We start from the raw sequence: 23,908 nt of genomic DNA, 5'->3' as shown, positions 1-23,908 counted from the left end.
GCACCCTCTCACATTGCTCCAGCGGGAGCACAGGGTGCCCTCTCCTAGGCGCCCACAGCAGCGCGCGCGGCCCACCCGAGCCGAGCGCGCCTTCCTCCAGCAAGCCCGGCGCCGGCCTGCCCCTCCTCCGCGTCACCGGCCTGCAAGACGGCAGGCATCTGGATTTTTGGGGTGGGCGAAAGCACCGTCCCAATCCGCAATTCTCCCAGCCGGGGGGAGCGCTTCTAACGCCGCTCCATCAGGATAATTTAAAGTAATAGCCCTAGGTCCGGCAGAGCCTCACGCAGTGACGGCCACCTTGCTGGCAGGCTAGCTCCGCCCCCGAAATGTTTTTGTATTTGGTGCCAGCAAAGGAACTTGAACCCGTTTTCTTTGAAACCTGAACAGATTTTACCATATCTTTTACGGCTAGCAAAATCTGGACTTAAACATTCATCCATAAAGGTTCACTTGGCAGCGGTATCCCGATTTAGGAGAGCAGACAAAACACCTTCTCTCTGGTCATCAAGAGTTATCAACAATTCATTAAAGGGGTTTTCCAAATTTTTTCCCAAGTAAGAAAAACACCTCTTACGTGACATCTTAATATTGTCTTAAGCCAGCTGATGAAAGCCCCATTTCAACCTATACACAAGGCAGACCTAAAATATCTTACTGGGAAAACTGCACTGCTGCTAGCACTTACATCTGCTAGAAGGCTTGGTGAGATACAATCCTTTTCTATAAAACAAAACCTTCATGCAGTTCAAAAAGGACAGTATTCGCCTTGGGGCAAACTCTAAATTTGTACGTAACATTTAGTTGGATTTTTGTAGGAAAATGGCTCCCTGTTGCAGTTACCCCCCACATTTTGCCTGATATTGATGCTGAATGCTGACATGAATAAGAAGGGTGCTAGGACCCTGCTAACCAGGCCCCAGCACCAGTGTTCTTTCACTAAACATGTGCCATTGTTTCCTCAATTGGCACACCCCTGGGCCACAGATAAGTCCCTTGTAAAAGGCACCAGTGGTACCAAGGGCCCTGTGACCAGGGAAGGTCCCTAAGGGCCACAGCATGTGTTGTGCAACCCTAAGGGACCCCTCACCTTACACATGCACACTGTCATTGCAGATTGTGTGTGTTGGTGGGGAGAAAAAGGCAAAATCGACATGGCACCCCCTTCAGGATGTTATGCACACAAAATACTGCCTGTGGCATAGGTAAGTCACCCCTCTAGCAGGCCTTACAGCGCTAAGGCAGGGTGCACTATACCACAGGTGAGGGCATAGCTGCATGAGCAATATGCCCCTACAGTGTCTAAATCAATTCTTAGACATTGTAAGTACAGGGTGGCCATATTAAGTGTATGGTCTGGGAGTTTGTCAAAACGAACTCCACAGCTCCATAATGGTTACACTGAATACTGGGAAGTTTCGTATCAAACTTCTCAGAATAATAAACCCACTCTGTGTGCATTTTTTTAATAAATCCATCACTGGCATCAGAGGGCATCTTGGAGATACCCCCTGTATTTTACCCAATCCTTCAGTGCACGACTGACTGGTCTGTGCCAGCCTGCCAATGAGACAAGTTTCTGACCCCATGGGGTGAGAGCCTTTTTGCTGTCTGAAGCCAGAAACAAAACCTGCTCTGGGTGGAGGTGCTTAACACCTCCTCCCTGCAGGAACTGTAACACTTAGCAGTGAGCCTCAAAGGCTCAGGCTTCATGTTACAATGCCCCAGGGCACTCCTGCTAGTGGAGATGCCCGTCCACTGGACACAGCCCCCACGTTTGGCGGCAAGTCCAGAGGAGATAATGAGAAAAACAAGGAGGAGTCACCCACCAGTCAGGACAGCCCCTAAGGTGCCCTGAGCTGAGGTGACCCCTGCCTTTAGAAATCCTCCATCTTGAGTTTGGAGGATTCCCCCAATAGGAATAGGGATGTGTGCCCCCCCCCAAACCCCTCCCCCCAGAGGGAGGAGGCACAAAGAGGGTGTAGCCACCCTCAAGGACAGTAGCTATTCACTACTGCCCCCATGTAGGAGGCTGGTCTGGCTTATAGTGGGTACCTGATGGTACTTACACCTTGTGCCAGGTCCAGTTATCCCTTATTAGTAGATTAGTAGTGTTCTAGCAGCTTAGGCTGATAGAGGTAGCTATAGCAGAGCAGCTTAGGCTGAACTAGGAGACGTGCAAAGCTCCTACTATACCACTTATATCATATAGCACTATATCATAAGAATCACAATACTCCGAGGTACTAAAAATAAAGGTACTTTATTTTAGTGACAATATGACAAAAATATCCGAGGATATACTCCCTTAGGAGGTAAGTAAAAAAACACAAAATATACACACAAACCAAAATCAGGTAAGTAAACAGTTAGAAAAGTAGTGCAAACACTGTAGAATACAATAGGATGCAATAGGCCTAGGGGCCACACAAACCATATACTAAGAAAGTGGAATGCGAACCACTTGGGTACCTCAGGCCTAGTGTAGTGTGTAGAGGGTCGCTGGGAGAGTAAGAAAACACTAAGGGTGTCCAAGATACCCCAACCCAAGACCCTGAAAAGTAGGAGTAAAGTTACCCTACTTCCCCAGAAACACACTAAAGTCGTGATAGGAGATTCTGCAAAGACCACAACAGACTGCAAAGCACTGAAGACGGATTCCTGGACCTGTAAAGGAAGGGGACCAAGTCCAAGAGTCACAAAAGTGTCCAGGGGGGGCAGGAGCCCACTAAACCCCGGATGAAGGTGCAAAATGGCCGCCTCCGGGTGAAAGAAGCTGAAGATTCTGCAACAACGGAAGGTGCCAGGAACTTCTCCTTTGCACAGAAGATGTCCCACGGTGTGCTGGAGGATGCAGAGTTGTTTCACGCAGAAAGACCGCAAACAAGCCTTCCTAGCTGAGCTGCAAAGGTCGTGGTTGAAGAAAATGGGTGCTGCCCGGGCCCAGGAAGGACCAGGAGTTTGCCCCTTGGAGGAGGAGACAGAGGGGGCACTCAGCAGCACAGAGAGCCACGCAGAAGCAGCCAGCACCCGCAGAAGAACTTGAACACAGGCTCAAGAAAACTGAGCACGGCGGTCCTCTCAACACTACAAAGGAGGGTCCCACGAAGCTGGTGGTCAACTCAGCAAGTTGAGCAATGCAGGATGGAGTGCTGGGGACCTAGGCTGTGCTGTGCACGAAGGATTCCTTGCAAAAGGCACAGAAGCCCTAGCAGCTGCAGTTCACGCAGTACACAGGATTACTGTCTGGAGTGGGGATGCAAGGACTTACCTCCACCAAATTTGGGCAGATGGACCACTGGACTGTCGGGGTCACTTGGATCCAGCTCCTCTGTTCCGGGGACCACGCTCGTCAAGATGAGCGGGGACCCAGAGGAGTGGTGAAGCAGAGGTTTGGTGCCTGTGGTAGCAGGGGGAAGATTCTGTCGACCCACTGGGGATTTCTTCTTGGCTTCCAGTGCAGGGTGAAGGCAGGCAGCCCTCAGAGCATGCACCACCAGGAAACAGTCGAGAAAGTCAGCAGGATTAGGCGCTACAATGTTGCTGGTAGTCTTCTTGCAACTTTGTTGCAGTTTTGCAGGCATCCTGGAGCAGTCAGTGGGCGATCCTTGGCAGAAGTCGAAGAGGGAGATGCAGAGGAACTCTGGTGAGCTCTTGCATTCGTTATCTGAAGAGAAGCCCACAGGAGAGACCCTAAATAGCCCTCAGAGGAGGATTGGCCACCTAGTCAGGTAAGCACCTATCAGGAGGGGTCTCTGACGTCACCTGCTGGCACTGGCCACTCAAAGGCCCTCCATTGTGCCCTCACACCTCTGCATTCAAGATGGCAGAGGTCTGGGACACACTGGAGGAGCTCTGGGCACCACCCCTGGGGTGGTGATGGACAGGGGAGTGGTCACTCCCCTTTCCGTTGTCCAGTTTCGCGCCAGAGCAGGGGCTGGGGGATCCCTGAACCGGTGTAGACTGGCATATGCAAGGAGGGCACCATCTGTGCCCTTCAAAGCATTTCCAGAGGCTGGGGGAGGCTACTCCTCCCCAGCACATAACACCTATTACCAAAGGGAGTGGGTGTAACACCCTCTCTCAGATGAAATTCTTTGTTCTGCCTTCCTGGGACTGGGCTGCCCAGACCCCAGGAGGGCAGAAGCCTGTCTGTGGGTTGGCAGCAGCGGTAGCTGCAGTGAAAACCCCAGAGAGCTAGTTTGGCAATACCCGTGGTCCATGCTGGAGCCCCGGGGATGCATGGGATTGGCACCCCAATACCAGATTTGGCATGGGGGGACAATGCCATAATCTTAGACATGTTACATGCCCATCTTCGAGTTAGCATTGTGAAGCTACATATAGGTATTGACCTATATGTAGTGCACACATGTAATGGTGTCCCCGCACTCACAAAGTTTGGGGAAATTGCCCTGAACTATGTGGGGGCACCTTGGCTAGTGCCAGGGTGCCCTCACACTTAGGAACTTTGCACCTAACCTTCACTAAGTGAGGTTTAGACATATAGGTGACTTATAAGTTACCTAAGTGCAGTGTAAAATGGTTGTGAAATAACGTGGACGTTATTTCACTCAGGCTGCAGTGGCAGTCCTGTGTAAGAATTGTCTGAGCTCCCTATGGGTGGCAAAAGAAATGCTGCAGCCCATAGGGATCTCCTGGAACCCAATACCCTGGGTACCTAGGTACCATATACTAGGGACTTATAAGGGTGTTCATTGTGCCAATCAGAATTGTTAAAAATGGTCACTAGCCTGCAGTGACAATTTTAAAGGCAGAGAGAGCATAAGCACTGAAGTTCTGGTTAGCAGGGCCTCAGTGACAGTTAGGCACCACACATGGAACACATTTAGGCCACAACCTATGAGCACTGGGGCCCTGGCTAGCAGGGTCCCAGTGAGACATATAAAACACACTGACAAATAGGGTTTTCACTATGAGCACTGGGGTCCTGGCTATCAGGATCCCAGTGAGACAGTAAAAACACCCTGACATATACTCACAAACAGGCCAAAAGTGGGGGTAACAAGGCTAGAGAGAGGCTACCTTCCTACACCCCAAGACCTAAACACACCCCTAAATTTAGTATTTAGGGGCGACCCTGAACCCAGGAAATCAGATTCCTGCAACCTGAAGAAAGAAGAAGGACTGCCGACCTGAAAGCCCTGCAGAGACGACAGAGACACCAACTAACTTGGCCCCAGCCCTACCGGCATGTCTCCATATTCCAAGAATCTGCACAGCGACGCATACGATGGGGACCAGCGACCTCTGAGGACTGCCCTGAACCTAAAGGACCAAGAACCTCCTGAGAACAGCGGCACTGTTCAGAACCTGCAACAGCTTTGCAACAAAGAAACAACTTTCAAAGAAACTCTCCCTTTCTGCCGGAAGCATGAAACTTCACACTCTGCACCCGACGTCTCTGGCTCGAGTTCAGGAGAACCAACACTGCAGAGAGGACTCCCAGGCGACTGCAATGATGTGGACACCCTGAGTCGCCCCCGCACCACCACAGCGACACCTGCAGAGAGGATCCAGAGGCACTCCCCCTGACCGCGATTGCCTGGTAACAAAGGAACCCGATGCCTGGACCAAGCACTGCACCCGCAGCCCCCAGGACCGAGAGGAACCACCTACCAGTGCAGGAGTGACCAGCAGGCGGCCCTCATCCTAGCCCAGTCGGTGGCTGGCCCGAGAAGCCCCCCTGTGCCCTGCCTGCATCGCCTAAGTGATCCCTGGGTCCCTCCATTGCTTTCAACAGCAAACCCAACGCCTAATTTGTCCAACGGCACCCAGCCGCCCCTGTGCCGCTGAGAGTGTGTTTTGTGGGCTTGTGTGTGTCCACCCCACCCCCCCAGTGCTCTAAAAACCCCCCCCTGGTCTGCTCCCCGAGGACACAGGTACTTACCTGTAAGCATACAAGGACCGGAGCCCCCCTGTTCTTCATAGGCGCCTATGTGTTTTGGGCCCTCCTTTGACCTCTGCACCTGACCGGCCCTGTGTTGCGGGTGCTGTGGCTTTGGGGTTGCCTTGAACCCCCAACGGTGGGCTGCCTATGCCCTGGAGACTGACTGTGTAAGTGCTTTACTTACCTGAGAAACCTAACCAAACTTACCTCCCCCAGGAACTGTTGATTTTTGTACTGTGTCCACTTTTAAAATAGCTTATTGCCATTTTAACCAAAACTGTGTGAACTACTGTTTTAAATCAAAGTTCTATACTTACCTATGTGAAGTACTTTGCATTTTATGTACTTACCTCTAATCTTGAATCTTGTGGTTTTAAAATAAATTAAGAAAATATATTTTTCTATATATATACTATTGGCCTGGAGTCAAGTCTTTGAGTGTGTGTTCCTCATTTATTGCCTGTGTGTGTACAACAAATGCTTAACACTACCCTCTGATAAGCCTACTGCTCGACCACACTACCACAAAATAGAGTATTAGTATTATCTAATTTTGCCACTATCAACCTCTAAGGGGAACCCTTGGACTCTGGACACACTCTCTCTCACTTTGAGATAGTATATACAGAGCCAACTTCCGACAATTTTCATTTAAATGAACCCATCATTCTAAGACAAGAGCCGAATAGACACTTCACACCTTACATGTTAAAAGGTGCATCAAGTTCTGTTTACATTGAACACAACAATTTTGTAAGTCAAACCAGTTATTTGTCACATATGGTAACTTCAAAAGAGGCTATCTGATAGAGACTCCTAACTGCTGATTCCTTACCTTTGAATTCCCTGGTGTCAGCTTCGAATCCAGAATCTTTTTGCCGAGCAATACCCTGCGCTCGCAGTCGGATGGCATAGTTCGGATCTGTGTGCGTTATCCGGCTCCGTTTAGCTTAGTCAGCATCGTTGGAGCCGTCTGTGATGTCACGGTCGCCTATAAAGGCACCACCCCGGCACGCGTACGTCATTTCTTTTCCTTCTGCAACGGTTAAGCGCAGGTCCGGGATCGCGCTACCCTTTACCTTTTTTGGCAAGCCTTTTTCCGACATTTTGTCAGAGAATCTTTTTGTCTGTGCAAGGAAGATGTCATCTATGTCAGGGAGACCAGATCCTTGGGGCCTGCGCATGTTCCCAACATGTCCACCGCTAGACAGCTCCAAAACTCCAATAGATATATCACAGAGCCTGAGAGAGTCCAAGTGGGGGAAAAGGGGATTAGATAGGTAACAGCTGGGAAGGAGACCTGTAGGAAGCAAGAGGTTAAACAACACAATGTCAAGATATAACCACATTGACTTTCAATAGACTATGGTTCTAAGAATTCTTATACTGTAATCATGGATAACCTAAGACATGACTATAACTAGGCCTCAAGAAATCTAGGTACCTGGAAAAATCAAGAATGGGTTAATACAATGTTTCATTTGAGCTTTTCAGGAAATATCATATACTGTCTAGGATACAAGAACCTTCTTCAAAATAGTTTCAGAATGAACATTGCATTTTTACAGGAGGACAAAGGCTATCTGAACATTCCATGAAAAAACAACAGGAAATGTACTAGGAGCTTAATTAGCACAAAGAATGCCGCACTTTGAATTAAGCGTTTAGAAAAAAACAAAAGCTCAGGATAAATGTGTGCATCTCAACAAACACTGCACACCAAAGTATTCAATGCCATGAAAAGATCGCGCGCAAAGCCGATCTGAAAATCAAGAGTTTGCTGCCAGAAAAGAATTGCGCACCTTGCTGCTGATTCGAAGTTTCACAATGGTAATGTCATGAAATGATCGCGCACACTGCTGATCTGAATGCTAAAAGTTCTTATGTCAGGAATGAATCACGCACACTGTTGCCGATCTAAATGTCAAGGTTAAATGCCAGGAAATGAATTGCGCGCCTTGCTGATTCGAAATACACAATGCAAATATCATGAAATGATCGCGCACACTGTTGCCGATCTGAATGTCAAGAATCATATGCCAAAATTGAATCGTGCACCTTGCCGATTCAAACAAGAATATGTAAATGTCTTGAAAACACAATCACGCACACAAGGAGTTTCACAACTAGGCCCAAAAACTTGAATGTCTTTGAAAACGGGGCCCAGCCCGACCTCCGCCTTACTGCCCTGCTAAAGGATCGTCAATATAATGAGGGCAGGCCTGGAAATATCATTGTAGACCTCTGGGACCGGAGCTTAGGAATTTGCTGCTGCTCTGCACCAGGACCTCTGAATAGTGACCACGTGGAGCTGGGCTTGACTCCCTTATATAGAGTCAAGCCCAGCCCACAAACCACTCCCAGTCATGGGGCAAGGAAAGCTTCTAGAAGGTCCTAGAAAGGGACCACACCCTGACACACTCTGTAAGCCTGCAGCAATACCTTGCAAATGAACAGTTATTGCAAACATCATTAATAGTGGTTTTCAAGGTTAAACTCTGCAATGCAAAAGGTTAACAAACTGAATATAAACATAATGCATGAATTATTCCTTTGCATAAAGACTGTTTTTTTGTGTGCATTTTAGTCGCCCGTAGAGCGCGCACTGTCCTGATGTTGACAATCTAGGAAGACGGGGTTCAAGCCGTGTGGCCCCTGTCATTGCGCCATGTCGGTGATGGACCCCCACCAGGTATGTCTCTGATGCCTCGACAGAGACCACGACTCGAAGTTGTGCTCTGACTGCCGGCCCATGGCCCAAGAGGTCACGGTCCCGTTCAAGGAGGAGGTCACTGGACCTCTCCAGGAGCCCCACGTCGCCTTTGTCCCACTCGACGTCCTCAGGGCACTCGGGTAAGTGGCACAAGAAGAAGAAGAAGTCCAAGTGGACTTCAACTTTGCCACGCCCATCGGCTGACGAGGCGTCTCGAGAACATCAATGTTCCAAGCATGGTTCTTCAGAGTCGTTGCCAGGGCTGATTTTGCGTCTCCCCCCTTATCCGGAAGCCGGAGTGATCCCCTATCTAATGAGACTTTTTCAAAGCCATGTGCCATGTTCTTGAGTGGGCTGCCCCCACGGGAGGGTCTTCGGACCCCGTGGGGTCAGCAGGGGCCCCATTGGGTTCGACGCCAGCGGCTTCAGCCTTGTCGCTGTTGGTGACCCCAGGATCCGATATGGGGTCTGGACTAGCGCCAGTTTCTCACAGTCTGCCTCCTCCAGTACCAGGTCCCGACGTTGACACTCACCCCACCACCGGCTCCCACTGGTGGTGGTAGCGCCATCTTCATTCCTGATGATCCGGAACAACGTCGTACAACGCAGATTCCGACTTCTACGGCGCAGACAAGGCCCAGATCAGTGCCTGAGGCTTATTTTGATCAGCCAGGCACAGGTGAGGAGTGGGAGGGGTCTAAGGACCCTTTAGAGCATGGTTTGGAGCAGGACTGGTATGAGGATCTAGGGGAAGCCAGTGGACTGGATACTTCTCCAGATGCTGGTATGCTCTCACCTCCTTCTGTGGCTACGGAGGAGGGGTATCGTATGCCATGGTGGTGCGAAGGGCAGCTGAAGTCTTGAACCTAGAATTGCCCACAGTGCCGGTCAGGACTAATCTCCTGACAAAGGTGCTTCAGCCAGGGTTTGTTACATCGGAGCCGATGTTACCCTTCAATGAAGCCCTTACAGATGTCCTAATGGAGACGTGGTCCAAACCCAGCACAGGGGCTCCTGTGGATAGTACAATCGGCCACTGCCATCGACCAGCTCCAACGACCCTAGTTTCCTCACCCAACACCTGACCCCGGAGAGCTTGGTAGTCCAAGCCTCCACTTCCCGTGGTGCCTTTTCTACCGCTCTCCCGGATAGGTAATTCAAGAGGCTGGACCAACTTGGGACGAAGTTTTCTTCCTCCAGCCTGGCATTGAGGTCCGTAAACACCTCTTGTCTTTTAGGCAGTTTTTCCCATACTTTATGGGATACGGTGGCACAGGTGCTGCCCCAGGTCTCGGAGGGTGTACGGGACACTCTCACCCAAACTGTCAAGGATGGTAGAGATGCAGCCAAGTTTACCATCCGGTGTGGCTTGGACACGACCGACTCGCCGGGCAGGGCAATTTCTTTGACAGTAGCCCTCCGCCATGCCTGGCTGCATACCACTGGCTTTTCGGGGGATGTCCAGGCAAATCTGATGGACTTGCCTTTCGATGGCTCATGCCTTTCTGGTGAAAATGCAGACTTGGCGCTTGAGAGGTTCAAGGACTCTTGAGCCACGTCAAGATCTTTGGGCCTCTCAGCGCCTGTTGCAAGCAGTCTGCCTATCGACCATTTCAAGGCTACGGGAGGGGCAGGGTACCACGCCAACCACAGGTTAGCCACCGTCCTCCAACTTCACAGCATGCAGTGCGAGGATGAGGTCGTGGGACCTTGAGACCCAGAGGGTCTAGTCAAAGGTCGGCCTCCACCCAGCCCCCCCTCTTCCGCAGCACCCAAGCCCTCCTAGTATGGTTCTGCAAGACCATGCTCGTCCAGTTGGAGGGAGGCTTCGATTTCATCTCCCTTACTGGTGGTCCATAACATCAGACAAATGGCTTTTGCTGATTCTCTCCCCTTCCTGTCTTTCCCTCCCTCTATCCCTCCAGTGAAAGAACGGCTGATGGAGGATCATTTAATCTTGCTCCGCAAGGAAGTTACTGCTCTCTTGGCCAAGGGAGCCATAGAAAGGGACCCGATGTCAGAAGTAGACAGTGGTTGTTACTCCCACTACTTTCTGATCCCAAAAACAGAACAAGGGTCTTCGCCCTATCTTGGATTTAAGGGACGTCAATCTTTTCCTCAAAAAGGAGAAATTCACTATGTTCACTCTTGCTCAGGTCTCGTCTGCTCTAGACCAAGGAGACTATATGGTAGCGTTGGACTTGCAGGATGCGTATTCTCACATCCCCATTCTGTCCGCCCACAGGCATTACTTGCGGTTCAAGCTGGGCCACGAGCACTTTCAGTTTACCGTGCTCCCCTTTGGTCTCACCAGTGCCCCTCGGATGTTCACTAAGGTGATGGCGATGGTGGCAGCTGATCTGCGCAGGTTAGGGATTTCAGTCTTCCCTTACCTCAACAACTGGCTTCTACACCCCAGGCTCTCGTCACCCACCTTCAGACTACAGCGGACCTCCTGCATTCGCTGGGGTTCACTATAAATGTGCCAAAGTCACACCTGACTCCCTCTCAGAAGCTCCCTTTCATCTGGGCTTTTCTGGACACAGTGCAGTTTCGGGTTTATCCTCCTGAGCAGCGAGTCCCGGATATTCATGTTATGATACCGATGTTTTGGCCTCTATCCTGGATTTTGGTGAGACAGACTCTGAGGCTGTTGGGACTCATGGTTTCCTGCATCCTGTTAGTCAAATGTGCCAGGTGGCATAGGAGGGCTCTGCAATGGGACCTGAAGTTCCAGTGGCACAGCATCAGGGAAATCTTACTGACACTGTTCAGATCTGAGGGAACTGCAAAAGACCTGCAGTGGTGGTTTGTGAACTGCGATTGGGACGAAGGCATACTCCTCTCCCTTCCCCAGCCAGATCTCACAGTAGTGACAGATGCACCACTTCTGGGATGGGGCGGCCATCTTGGAGAGGCGGAGACGGGGAGCCTCTGGTCTCCAGCAGAATCCGGGCTCCACATCAACTTGTTGGAGCTCTGAGTGATCCGGCTAGCATTAAAAGCATTTCTTCCTGTCGTGAAAGGGAAATGCAGGTGTTCATAGACAACACCACCGCAATGTGGTACTGCAACAAGCAGGGTGGTATGGGGTCGTGGACCCTTTGTCAAGAGACTCTGTCTCTTGACATGGCTGGAACACCAGGGCATAACCCTGGTGGTTCTCCACCTGGCAGGTTCACTGAACGCCAGGGCGGACGAACTCAGCCATCGATGCCTAGTGAGTGGTATCTCCATCGTGGATGGGGCAAGGACTCTCAGCAGCAGGGAAAGCCTTGGTTAGATCTGTTCGCCTCTGCAGAGAGCACACAATGTCAGCAGTATTGCGCGTTGGAGTTTCCAAGGCTGCAATCTCTCGGCAATGCTTTTCGTTGCGAGTGGAGTTCAGGCCTCCTCTACGCTTTTCTGCCAATACCACTTCTGCCCAGAGTTCTCAAGAAAATCAAGAACGATCGAGCCCAAGTCATCTTAGTGGCTCTGGATTGGGCATGGAGAATCTGGTACCCCGAGCTTCTCAAAATGAGCATCAGTCCTCCAATCGGGCTGCCCCGTTGGGAGGATCTTCTGACGCAGCAGCAGGGGAGGGTTCTCTACCCATTCCTGTCAACTCTGCGCCTTCATGCGTGGAGATTGAACAGCGGCAGTTGATGGCTTTTGATCTTCCTCCTGAGGTCTGTAAAGTTATTTTAGCAGCCAGGCGTCCCTCCACTAAAATGGTATACACCTGCTGTTGATAACGCTTTGTAGATTATTGTACAGAAAAGTCTATTGACCCTCTTTCTGCTTCTCTTTCTGATATTCTTCTCTTCATTCTTTCCCTACCCCAGCAGGGTTCTGCCTTGGGGGCTCTCAAGGGCCATCTTTCTGCCTTATCGGCATTTCTTTGGCTGCTTGATCAGCCTTCTCTGTTCAAATCTCCCATTGTACATACATTCCTCAAAGGGATTTTACATATGTGTCCCTCTACACCCTTTATTATTCCTCAATGGGACTTAAATCCTGTCCTCACATTTCAGATGTGTGCTTCTTTCAAGCCTTTGCACTGTCCCTTCGGGCTGCTCACCATCAAGACAGCCTTTGTAGTGGCAATAACATTTGCCAGGAGAGTGAGTGAAATACAAGCCCTGTCATCAAACCCACTGTGTGTCACTATCCATCCAGATAAAGTGGTTCTCAGAACTCGTGCTTCTTTCCTCCCCAAGGCGGTGACCCCATTTCATCTGGGTCAGAACATCACCCTGCTCACCTTCTTTGCTCCACTGCATCCCCCTAAAGAAGAGGAGCGACTCAATCGACTGGACCCAAAAGAGCATTGTCGTTCTACCTTCACCGCACAAATGAGTTCCGGGTCGAGCAAAGAAGGGTCGGGCAGTGCAGAAGCGAACCATTTCGCGCTGGGTCATTCTCTGCATCAAGATATGCTACACATTGGCCAGGAAGCAGTCTCCTGAGGGCTTGTGGGCTCATTCTGCCAGGGGCAAAGCTGCACTAGGTTGAGGCATGCCAGTCCTGGAGATCTGTCAGGCGGCAACGTGGGCATCTCTGCACACCTTTGCAAAACATTACTGCCTGGACAGTCCGGTACAGAGATGGGCAGTTTGTCCGTCCAGTCCTACAGGACTTCTTAGTGTAAGGAGTAGTATCCGCAGCCCACTGCTAGGAGGTTATGGCTTGGGTATCTATTCAAAGGTAAGCAATCTGCAGCTAGAAGTCTTTATCAAATAAACAAGTTACTTACCTTCAGTAATGCATTATCTGGTAGAGAGACTATCTAGCTGCAGATTCCTTACACCCACCAATGCATCCCCTGCTCTGCGGATATGTCTAGTAGGGTTAGGGTTTACACTTTTCAGGGACCTAGTTTTGCAAAGACAAATGTTGTTTCCATCCATGACTCTGCGCTTCTGGCGTGGATGTTTTGTGGATAAAAGAACAGACGTACTCTCACCGGGGTGGCGCCTTTATAGGCGACCGTGACATCACAGACAGCCTGAACAACACCGGAAAAGTCACACTGAGCCAGACGATGCACGCAGATCCGAACGATGCCACCTGACGGCACACGCAGGGTATTGCTCAGCAAAAAGATTCCAGATTGGAAGCGGATGCCAGAGAATTCAAAGGTAAGGAATCTGCAGCTAGATAGTCTCTAACAGATACTGTGTTACCAGAGATAAGTAACTTGTTCTTCCAGTATCCAAGGCCACAATCAGCCACATTCAATTGTGCCATGCAAGGGCAGGGAAACCATTGATGAACAAAGTAAAAGCTCACTCTACGAGAGCTGTATCTACATCAGCAGCTCTATATGCTGGTGGATCTATCCAGCAGATCTGCAGAGCAGCAACACAGTCCAGCAGACACACCTTCATGCAGCACTATTGCGTGGATGAGGCTTATAAGTCGGGTGCAGCAGTGGGGGCAAGCAGTTTTACGCAATCTATTCCAATAAGGTGAGCCATACTATAATTTCTCTGTCCACCATCCGCTTGTTCTGTATATGCATGTTGTTTGTAATTACAAACTGCTGACTATTCTGATTCAAGCATGTGAATCTATGAAAGATCCAATACTGGAGAAGAAACTAAGGGGGTCATTACGACCTTGGCGGTCTTTTCAATAGACCGCCGAGGGACCGCCGTACGGAAGACCGCCAGTGCTGGCGGTCTTCCGCATGGGCCATTCTGACTGTTGGTAGCGCTCCGCCCGTTTCCGGACGAAGAGCCGCCAACAGCCATACTGGCGGCAGGCGGGGAAGTGGAGGTAGCTCCACCGCCACGCCAACAGAACACCGCCCAGCGAATCACGACCTGTGATTCGCTGTGGCGGTGTTCTGTTGGCGTGTCGGTGTCGGCGGAGCTGCCCGTTCCCTCCCGGAGGATCACCAGGAACAGGTAAGGTGATCGTCTGCTAGGGAAGGGGGGTGGGGGGGTGTTGAGTTGTGTGCGTGCATGGGGGTGTGCGTGTGTGTATATTGAGGGGGCGTGTGAATGCGTGCATGAATGCGGGGGTGTGTGTGTATGTGCATGAATGCGTGCATGAATGCGGGGGGTGTGTGTATGTGCATGAATGCGGGGGGGTGTGTGTATGTGCATGAATGCGTGCATGAATGCGGGGGGTGTGTGTATGTGCATGAATGCGGGGGGGTGTATGTGCATGAATGCGGGGGGGTGTATGTGCATGAATGCGGGGGGGTGTGTGTATGTGCATGAATGCGTGCCTGTATGTGTGTGTATATGTTGGGGATCGGGGTGGGGGACGGGGGTCCTGCAACCTTTTGGGGGTGGCAGGGGTGGTGGGGGGGTAGGGGAGGGAGTCTGGGTGGGGGTTGGGGGTGGGGGAGACCCCTATCAGTGCCAGGGAAGGGATTCCCTGGCACTGATAGTGCTTACCGCCATGGATTGCATGGCGGTCCCCAACCGCATGAAATCCATGGCGGTAAGCCGGGGTCAGGCGGGTTGGAATACCGCCGGCGGTATGTGACGACCGCCGGGCTGGAGACCGAGGTCTCCAGCCCGGCGGTTGTTACCGCCGTGGCGGTCGGAACGGTGAAGCGGCGGCTGACCATGGCGGTAACCGCCATGGTCAGAATACATGAAAAAAGACCGCCAGCCTGTTGGCGGTCTTACCGCCGCTTCACCGCCGACCGCCAGGGTCAGAATGACCCCCTAAGTTACTTACCTGTAACTGTAGTTCTCCAGTATTGGAATATTTCATAGATTCACATGCGACACATCCTCCTCCCCACAGAGGCTCCCCTTTATTTTGCATACAGTAATAACTCACCTTTGTGCACGAAGATCTGAGGAACTGGAGCTTATGTGGTGAGGGTTGTAGAGGGTGCTGTTGCCTAATTGGTCAATGGATAAGTTTGCCCTTTTTGAGAAAGGACATAGATAGGATGTTAAGTTAAGCTTTGCATTCCTTTAAAAGCCTATTATTTTAATGTATACTACTTGTTATGATACTTGGGACTTCCACTCCAACGACGGAATGATTCAAGCATGTGACTCTATGAAAGATTCCAATACTGGAGAACTACTGTTACAGGTAAGTAACTTATTTTCATCTCCACCACGGCTCTTCCACAGAGCTACAGTATGATACAATGCTGCTCCAGGACTATGGTATCTAAAAGTGCTTCCAACAGTAATACAGCACCGCATACAGACAACCAGAACACCCATATTGTACGACTGCACTAAAGTTTTAGTACAGTCTGATCCCGCAATCATCGAATACAGCTTCATCCAGAGTTTCAGTATTGCAAGCACCTCTTCTGCAAAGCTTAATACAGGCACTGTAGTTGCTGGGCGTTTGTAGCCAATGTTTGCCTTTTGTCATCTTTTTTGTTAACTTATTTTATTTATTGAACATCTTTCAGTTTATACAGGTTTGAAGTGACTAGTTTTACTTCCTCATCCAGCCTCCAACATAAAACACTAATGGTTTTTTACTATTTGCAGCTGGATCCTATTGATCCAACAGTCCTACACCAGAAGCCTAATGTCAATGCTGTGGCCACACTGGAGAAGGTCATTGAGATCCAGAGTAAGTAGTGTGCCAAATCTTTATGGATTTTTGCATAACACATGTAATAATTACATTACTTCAAGTACGCAGTTGTTTCTAAAGGGGTGCGAGATGGGGCACATGCCACTGTTCAATAGCTGGGCTTGATGTACTGTTCCAGCAGGATAACTTTACAAAGGCAGTCCCTAGGCTGCTTGGATTAAAGCTACTCTGAATTCATGTCCATGTGTCCTCGGTATGCCTTACAGACATATACCTCTGTGACCAAGATAAATTAGCCCCCTTGGTATCCATGTATTGGCAGGATTCGGTCTAGAGTTACTGAGCTAAACTGTGTCATATGTCAGTAGATTATATGAACAGGAGTGCCCGTATGGCGATTAGGTAGACTGTGTCAACAGAATGACTGAGGTGCACTTGATAAACCAGCCAGTTGGTTTCTCAATGTGCATGTATTGCAGTATGCAGGTATTCTAGTGACCTGCTAGTCTAAGAGCACTTCTGAACAACTTTAATTTATGAAGTACAATGACGGAGACTACTGTGAGCTTTTGGGGGCAAGAATTGCTCTTTCGGTGTTGGTGGATGCTTACTGACAATTCACCCATCATGTCTTGTGAAGGTAAGGGACAAAAATAATAATGCATTGTTTCACAAAGCTACCCTTTGAAAGTAATCTTGTTGTCCGCAGGCAAACACTGGAGTATGCTGAAGCGTTCCTCCTGTATAGTAAGCCACTCCTTGTTGGAAGCCCAGAAGGGAGAAGCCGAAGAAGCAGAGACTGTCAGTGCCATGGCATTGCTGTCGGTGGATGCAGAGCAGGGAAGCACAGTATGTACTCCCAGGTAAATAGTGTCACCTAAGAGAGCTTTACAAATAAGGTGATTGGGTTCTACTTGTATAAGCTGCTATATTACTAATTTGCAGAGTAGCGTTAATCATAATTGATCTGTTCATTATAGCTGTGACTCAAAGGCAGAGTAAAGTGCACCACGCTTTCTATTATTTTGTTTGCACCATTTTGCGCCCTAGTAAAAAATGATCCTTGCACATTTAAGATTATTTTTGATACTAAGCTTCTGCAAAGGCCTACAGATTTGTAGGCTAGACTCCAGTCATGTAATTCAGTATGGCCAATTATTTATCTATCTTGGGTAATAAGAACCTTGTCATGTAAAATATGGTATAATCTTTGTATCTCAGACTAACCAATAAGTTTTTTAGGTTCTTGAAATAGGGTGAAATAGTGAATTAGCTGACATGGATGAACATGAACATGCAAAGTAAGATAGGGCATATATGTTGAATTTTTATTCCCAGTGCTTTCAATGATGATACTTTTTCTATTTGTGTTCATTAGTCTATAATTTATTTGAATGATGAATGTTCACAGTAGACATGAGGTGCTAGTTGTTAGTGTAATTTGTTTGTTTTGTGGGCTGTACTGAAAAACATCTTCAACATTGTTGCGTTGTCATGAGATCTTGGGACATGGGCAGGATTGAGCAGTTATTAAAATACCTGCGGAGATTCGTTACTATATTTTATGGCGACATCCATGTTATTTTATCAGTTACTCCAGAGATAAACTGACCATTTTAGTGGTTTTTTTTTTAACCTTTTTCTTCTACCAAGGGACCACAGTGCATTCAAGATGTTTTTAAGACCCTGTGAATTAGGCACTGCTTCTTAATGAATGTACTCTTACACCCATTCATTTGAGTAAAATATGTGCAAGATAGCTTAACAGATAAAATAACCTATATTACTATTTAACCAAACTATCGTTGCATGGACGTACGTCTCTTAAAAGGGACCATACCTCCATCTAAATGTGGGATACCTGAACTAATTTTTGAGGAACTTATTTTTGATAGCTATGTACTTATCTGCAGCCACATTTCTAACACAGCCTATAGAACGTGTAATTTGAATAAATGGGGCAACAGCCTTTGAAGTTGGCTGAACTGGAAAGCTGCACTTTAAGCTCCTCTTAAATATCTTTCATGTTGCAAGAACATTTTTTTAAAAAGAAAGCAAGATTTATGTAGCCTTTGGGGGCACTGACAGATCAGGAAGGGACACAGCAAAGATGTAAGGAACATTTTAGAAGTCTCAACACAAAGAAGCTTTGAGAAATGATGTTGCCATCACCTCAGTACCTTCTGAGACCTTTTGGACCCTACCCTGTAGAGATCCAGTTGCCAGCATAAGGAGTATAGATTCCATCATCCCCATTTGACACTGAAATTCTCAGACTTGATGTTGAAGGTGTCAGTATTGAAAAATAAAAAGTTGCTCTTTCTGTTCATCGTCAAGGTCATCATGGAATCATTCAATAGAATACCATCCACCCCTTTGAAGATCCTAGTTGTTGAGGCATATTCTGATAATAGCTTTAGTGGCATAGCACACAGGTTCCTGACCATCATTATTATTGAATAACATGATGTCATATCATTAAGGATATCAACATCAAGTTGATTTTCTCGATTACCTCTGTGTGTTAAATAGAAGAGCCATTAACTTGTAGTGGCTACCAACAGTGGAGTAGAACTCAACATCTTCGTAGGGAGGGAGGCCAAGAAGAACATGTGCACCTACAGTTCCTACATTAATCGGCTAGGGAAAGAGGTGGACTTATTCCATGAAACCTGTTTTTGCAATTAGTGCACAGGTATTCTTGTGTTCGTAAACACTCTCAATATAATATTTGATGCCAAGAAAAGATACCAAATTGAAGGTGCCACAGGGGTCAGATAAGCCCATATCTCCAAAGACATCTTCCTCAAAGATGTCATATATTAGATGAGATATTTTAAGTGTTTTGAAAATAAGCATCCCATTTAAAGTTTCTCAAAGGCTTTTTTTAAAGTGGTACAACACATGACATCTGCAAGAGACCCAGTGTCATTGACTCTGTGACCTAAGGCACTTAGACTGAAAAATACTGACAACTAGAAAAATATCAAGGTCTCTCTGTGTAAGACTCAGGACACGGTTTTCTGAACATTTTGGCACCGGGTAAAGCCCTGCCTGACATTGTTGTCATCGTACAGGAAGAGATTGAAAAAGCAGACAGGAAGATCCGTGGCACTAAGGCCATAACAACAAAAGCAACCAAGACTTCACCCAAGTTGGGAAGTTGTGATTATTCTCTGTCAAATGATGGTACAGAAACTTGTGAAATACTTTCAAGACAAGAAACATGATTTCATGGTGGTTGTTAAGGAGGGGATGCTTGTTTCAAACCAGTATGAATAATTATCTCTATTGAGGTGGCAGGCATACCTGTATTCCTGTGCTGTTGATGTATCTCATCATGGCACAGACTCACAAGACTAAAGACATGCTCAGTACAAAATTATGAAACTGCCATTAGCAGGCAAAACCGCACTTGGTTCCATTGCTGACTATAAAATGCACAAGATAATCTTTGATAACGGTAGGGCTTATAATAAAGGAGTATTTCAGGACACATGCTTTCATAAGTGTGTTTAGGATATCTACTTGCACCATTCATCATAACACAAATCTTACTTTCACCAGAAGAGACCTTTTTAGTGGGGTATGAGAGTTATCCAGCCACCGGTCAAGTAGTGACAGAATTCTGTTATTTCTCTAGCCGCCGTCCAAATAGGTTACAGTTTCTTATACTTTACCGATGGCCAGATAAATGGCTGAAAACACGACTATCCATCCAACTGCTTACTAAATAACAGAGATTATGGATAATTACGCTAACACAAAGACAGTTTGCAACAAGCTCATAGACAACACACCTGTCCCTATAAGTACCTGATAATTCACAAAGACAAAGTATATATATATTAATTTATCATCAGCATGGGCGTGCAAATCAACCAAGGCTCCTGCTGCAAGAGAAGCCTCAAAGACTAAAACTAGCCCTAATCAGAAAACAAAAAAGGCGGTGCACCGCCACACAAATGCACATATAGTGTAAAATGCAAGAAAAGTCCAATGCACCAATGATGCAGAAAATTATTTCTTTCTTTTTAATATTTCTTTACAAGTCCAGTGCTTTGTATTTTCAAACTCCGTAAATGAGGTATGTAAGACAATGGATGGACAGCCAACGCGTTTCGCCCACTGTCGTGGCTTCTTCAGGGCTGTAAAGTAACATGAAAACAATATATACAATATACACTAGATAACAAGAGCCCAGTTGCATAAAGAAAAAATATGATTCAGAATGAAAAAGTCAACTAAAGAGAATACTGCGTACCAACACATATGCAAAGCACAGTGAGACCGGATAAAAATATGCATATATCATAAATGCACCCAAGACAAGCACAAGTTACAAATGTTAAAAGTATGCAATTATATATATAATCTCGGGCTTTGGGCAATGTACATATATGGACAAAACCCCAAGTGATGAAACAAAGTCCAAGAAAATGCAGTCGTCAAAGAAATGAGCTTGTAAGGAGAAAAATTAATGAGAAGAAAAAGAGATGTTCCCATATTTCAAGAAACAAGTGAATACAAAGGATCCTCGTGTGTTAAGAAACCAGAATCCAAATGAGTGTAAGAGATAGTGCATATGAAGTGAAGCATACCGTAATGGAATCCAGTCAGTCACAAGGGCAGAGGTTGACAGTACGTTTTTAGTGCCTAGCAAAAAAGACACTCATAAGTCAAAATACGCACAAATATAGAAGGACCAAAGGTGAGGAGGAAAGGGGAAAGTATATAATGGCCATACTCTAAACAAAGTACGTAATGAGTGTATTCAAAGGGAAAAAAAAGAAAAGGGCTACAAAAAAGCCCAATGTCCACACCTGGAACCAGGGAAACGAAAAGAATAGAAACACAGAGAAATATTATTATGAGGGCGGCCAAAGAGTCATAAAATTAAGTGTCCCCATCAAGGGAGAATATAAACCGAAGTAAAATAAAACTGTGTGCAAAAGACGTGAGTCTATAACCAAGGAATATGTGGATAAAAAGCTGAGTGCAAAGAATCCAGTATAAAGTTAAATTGTGAACGCTCCAAAGCATGGAGTGAAATCGCCGTGATACAGAGTAAAACAAAAGTGGAAAAGAACAAAAGAAAGAAACCATGTTACCGGTGAAGCTATTAGCCACGGTGAACATGTCTAGAATGTAGGATAACACAGTCCGAGCGACCGTAACGGTATGAGCGTGGCCAGCACGAGTATTGTGTCGGTCTTAAAAAGTAAAACGGACGGATGCCCAGGTAGTGGATATCTTAAATAGAATAGACGGGACCAGGAAATCCGGGTCACGTACAAAGCCAAATAAAATAAAAGAAGGACTATGGCAGCGGCCATCTTGGGGCAGTTAAAAGGTATGAACGATCGGAACATACAGTGAAAGGCAATACCAAAATCGAGTAGTGAAACAGCAGAGGTATTTGGACACGGGTAATATTATAAAGCAGACATGATGTTGATATATCAGGCCAACGGGGCCTCCAACACCACCACCTCTGACATACAGACCTATCAAAAGCAGCAGCAAACATATCACCAGCAAGGTGGTAAAAGTTACTGCATAGGAGGCTTCGTGGAGGGGGTGTGGGGGGGATCAGAAAGGCAGAGGTGGGGAACTGCCGGGAAGGGAACCTCCACTTCCCAAACAGTGACTCACCACACATTGCCCCTGGACACACAACTCTGGCTAGAGGTAACATCAGGCCAGTGGGTACTATCCATCATACCCCTCGGATACTGTGTAGAACTTACCTCCACCACTCCACCACTCCGAACATTGCTCCACGCAGACAGACCCTCAGCCCGTTCAACTTTTTAAAGAGGAAGTAAAAGCTCTCTTATTAAAAGGTGCCATAGAGCCTGTTCCACACAGGCATCACGGCAAGGGAGTATGCTTCCTATACTTATTAATACCCTTATAGATGGGACGTGCAGGTCGATACTGGATAAAAGCCCTCTAAATACTTATATTCTATCAGAACACTTTCACATTATGACACTGCAGGCTGTAATACCACTGCTGCAAGAAGGTGACTTCATGGCGGTGCTTGATCTGAAGGACACATAGTTTCATATAGCGATTCACCCTGCACACTGTCGGTACTTCAGATTTGTGGTAAGTGGACATCATTACTAATTCAAAGTTCTGCCATCTGGGGTGACGACATCGCCAAGAGTGTTTACCAAATGCCTAGCAGTGGTGACGGCCCATCTGAGAAAAAAACAACATTCATGTCTTCCTGTACCTCGATGATTGGCTGATTAAGAGTTAAATGAGACTGAGGTGCCTGCAGGCTACACAGGCCACCATCAATCTGTTACAAAATTTGGGTTCACAATAAATGCCACCAGATCACATTTACAGCCTCTACAGATACAGCCCTATCTGGGAGCAATCCTCAGTTCGGCCTCAGCCACAGCATAAGCCAATGCCCAGAGGGTTCTTAATCTCAAGAGCCAACTGGGTCTTTTTCAGCTACATCGTTGCCTGGCAGTCAGAACATTAATGCGCCTTCTGGGCATGATGGCCTCCTGTGTACAATAGTTCCTAGTTTTGGTTCTGCCCAGGGTCCATCAATCATGGCACTTGTTGGGCACAGAGAGTCTCCTCAAAGTCAGATCTTTTTTGGACCCAATTCTGCAAGTGACTATCACCACAGATGTATCTCTCCTAGGGTGGGGTGTGCATATGGAGGACATGATGGTTCAGGGTTTTTGGACTTGCTCATCAGCAAATGCTTCACATCAGTTTGCTGGAGCTCATAGCAGTTCAGATGGCCCTAACAGCCTTCCTCCCAAATATAACTGGGAAGACTGTTCTTCTGCGAACAGATAGCATGATGGCAATGTGTTGCATTAAAAAAACAAGGAGGAACACACTTGATACAGTTCTCTCAGGTATAGCAGGACATTTGGAAATAGGCTATCAGCCAACACATCCACCTCTTGTAAGAGTATCTCCTGGGAGTGGACAATTTGGTAGCTGGCCTGCTAAGCAGAATACAGCAACAGGTCCATGAGTGGAAACTCCACCTAGAGACCTGCACTACTACTTCCAGCAGTAGGGGACACCTGCTGTGGATCTGTTCGCCACTGTAGAAATAGCAAAATACCAAAACCTTGCCTCCAGGTACCACTTCCACAGCCTATGGGCAATGCTCTCCAGATGAATTGGTCAGGGATGTTTGCATATGCTTTTCCGTCTCTTCCACTTGTTCCCTTTCTTGTCAGGAAACTCAGACAGACATATCTCAAGGTGGTTCTAGTAGCTCGCACCTGGGCGTGACAACCTTGGGTTACAATACTCTTTGAGTTGTCCCTGGTACCTGACAGGAAGCTTCCCAGCATGCCAAGCCTTCTCACTCATTGCAAGGTCAGCATCCAAACCCCAAAACCTCAACTTAGCAGTCTGGCTCCTGAAGTTGTAGAGTTGGGATACTTGCAATTTGCAATTACCTCCAGAGTGTATGACCATTCTGAGGTAGGCAAGATGTCCAACCGCAAGAGCTTGTTACACAGCTAAGAGGAAATGCTTTGTACACTATTAGCCCAGCACATAGACCCTTGTGTGCCTACTGCACAATAGATAGTATGCTATTTGTTACACCTACAAAAGTCACATTGAGCATACACGTCCATACGATTGCACCTTGTGGCAATTGCGGCTTACCTGCACAACCACAAGAATCAGTCATTTTTTTAGAATATCAGTCATTAAGGCTTGGTAAGGATTTAAGAGAATAATTCCATCACCTCCCTAAGAAGAGTTTGCAA

General features: G+C 47.4%; 1 protein-coding gene across 9 annotated transcripts in view; it reads left to right on the top strand.

Annotated features, from left to right (window-relative positions):
• HDAC5 (histone deacetylase 5) overlaps positions 1 to 23,908 on the top strand; it is a 962,367-nt gene that overhangs the window by 880,411 nt on the left and 58,048 nt on the right. For all 9 annotated transcript variants that reach the window (XM_069237853.1, XM_069237857.1, XM_069237855.1 and 6 more), the window contains 2 exons: positions 16,088 to 16,172; positions 16,846 to 16,999. In XM_069237853.1, coding sequence (XP_069093954.1) covers positions 16,088 to 16,172; positions 16,846 to 16,999 — 239 coding nt within the window. The remainder of the gene's footprint in view (positions 1 to 16,087; positions 16,173 to 16,845; positions 17,000 to 23,908) is intronic.

This window comes from Pleurodeles waltl, chromosome 6 (assembly GCF_031143425.1).
Source record: "Pleurodeles waltl isolate 20211129_DDA chromosome 6, aPleWal1.hap1.20221129, whole genome shotgun sequence".
Lineage (NCBI taxonomy): Eukaryota > Metazoa > Chordata > Amphibia > Caudata > Salamandridae > Pleurodeles > Pleurodeles waltl.
Note: the sequence above shows the minus strand (reverse complement) of the source record. Positions and strands in the feature narration are given on the sequence as shown.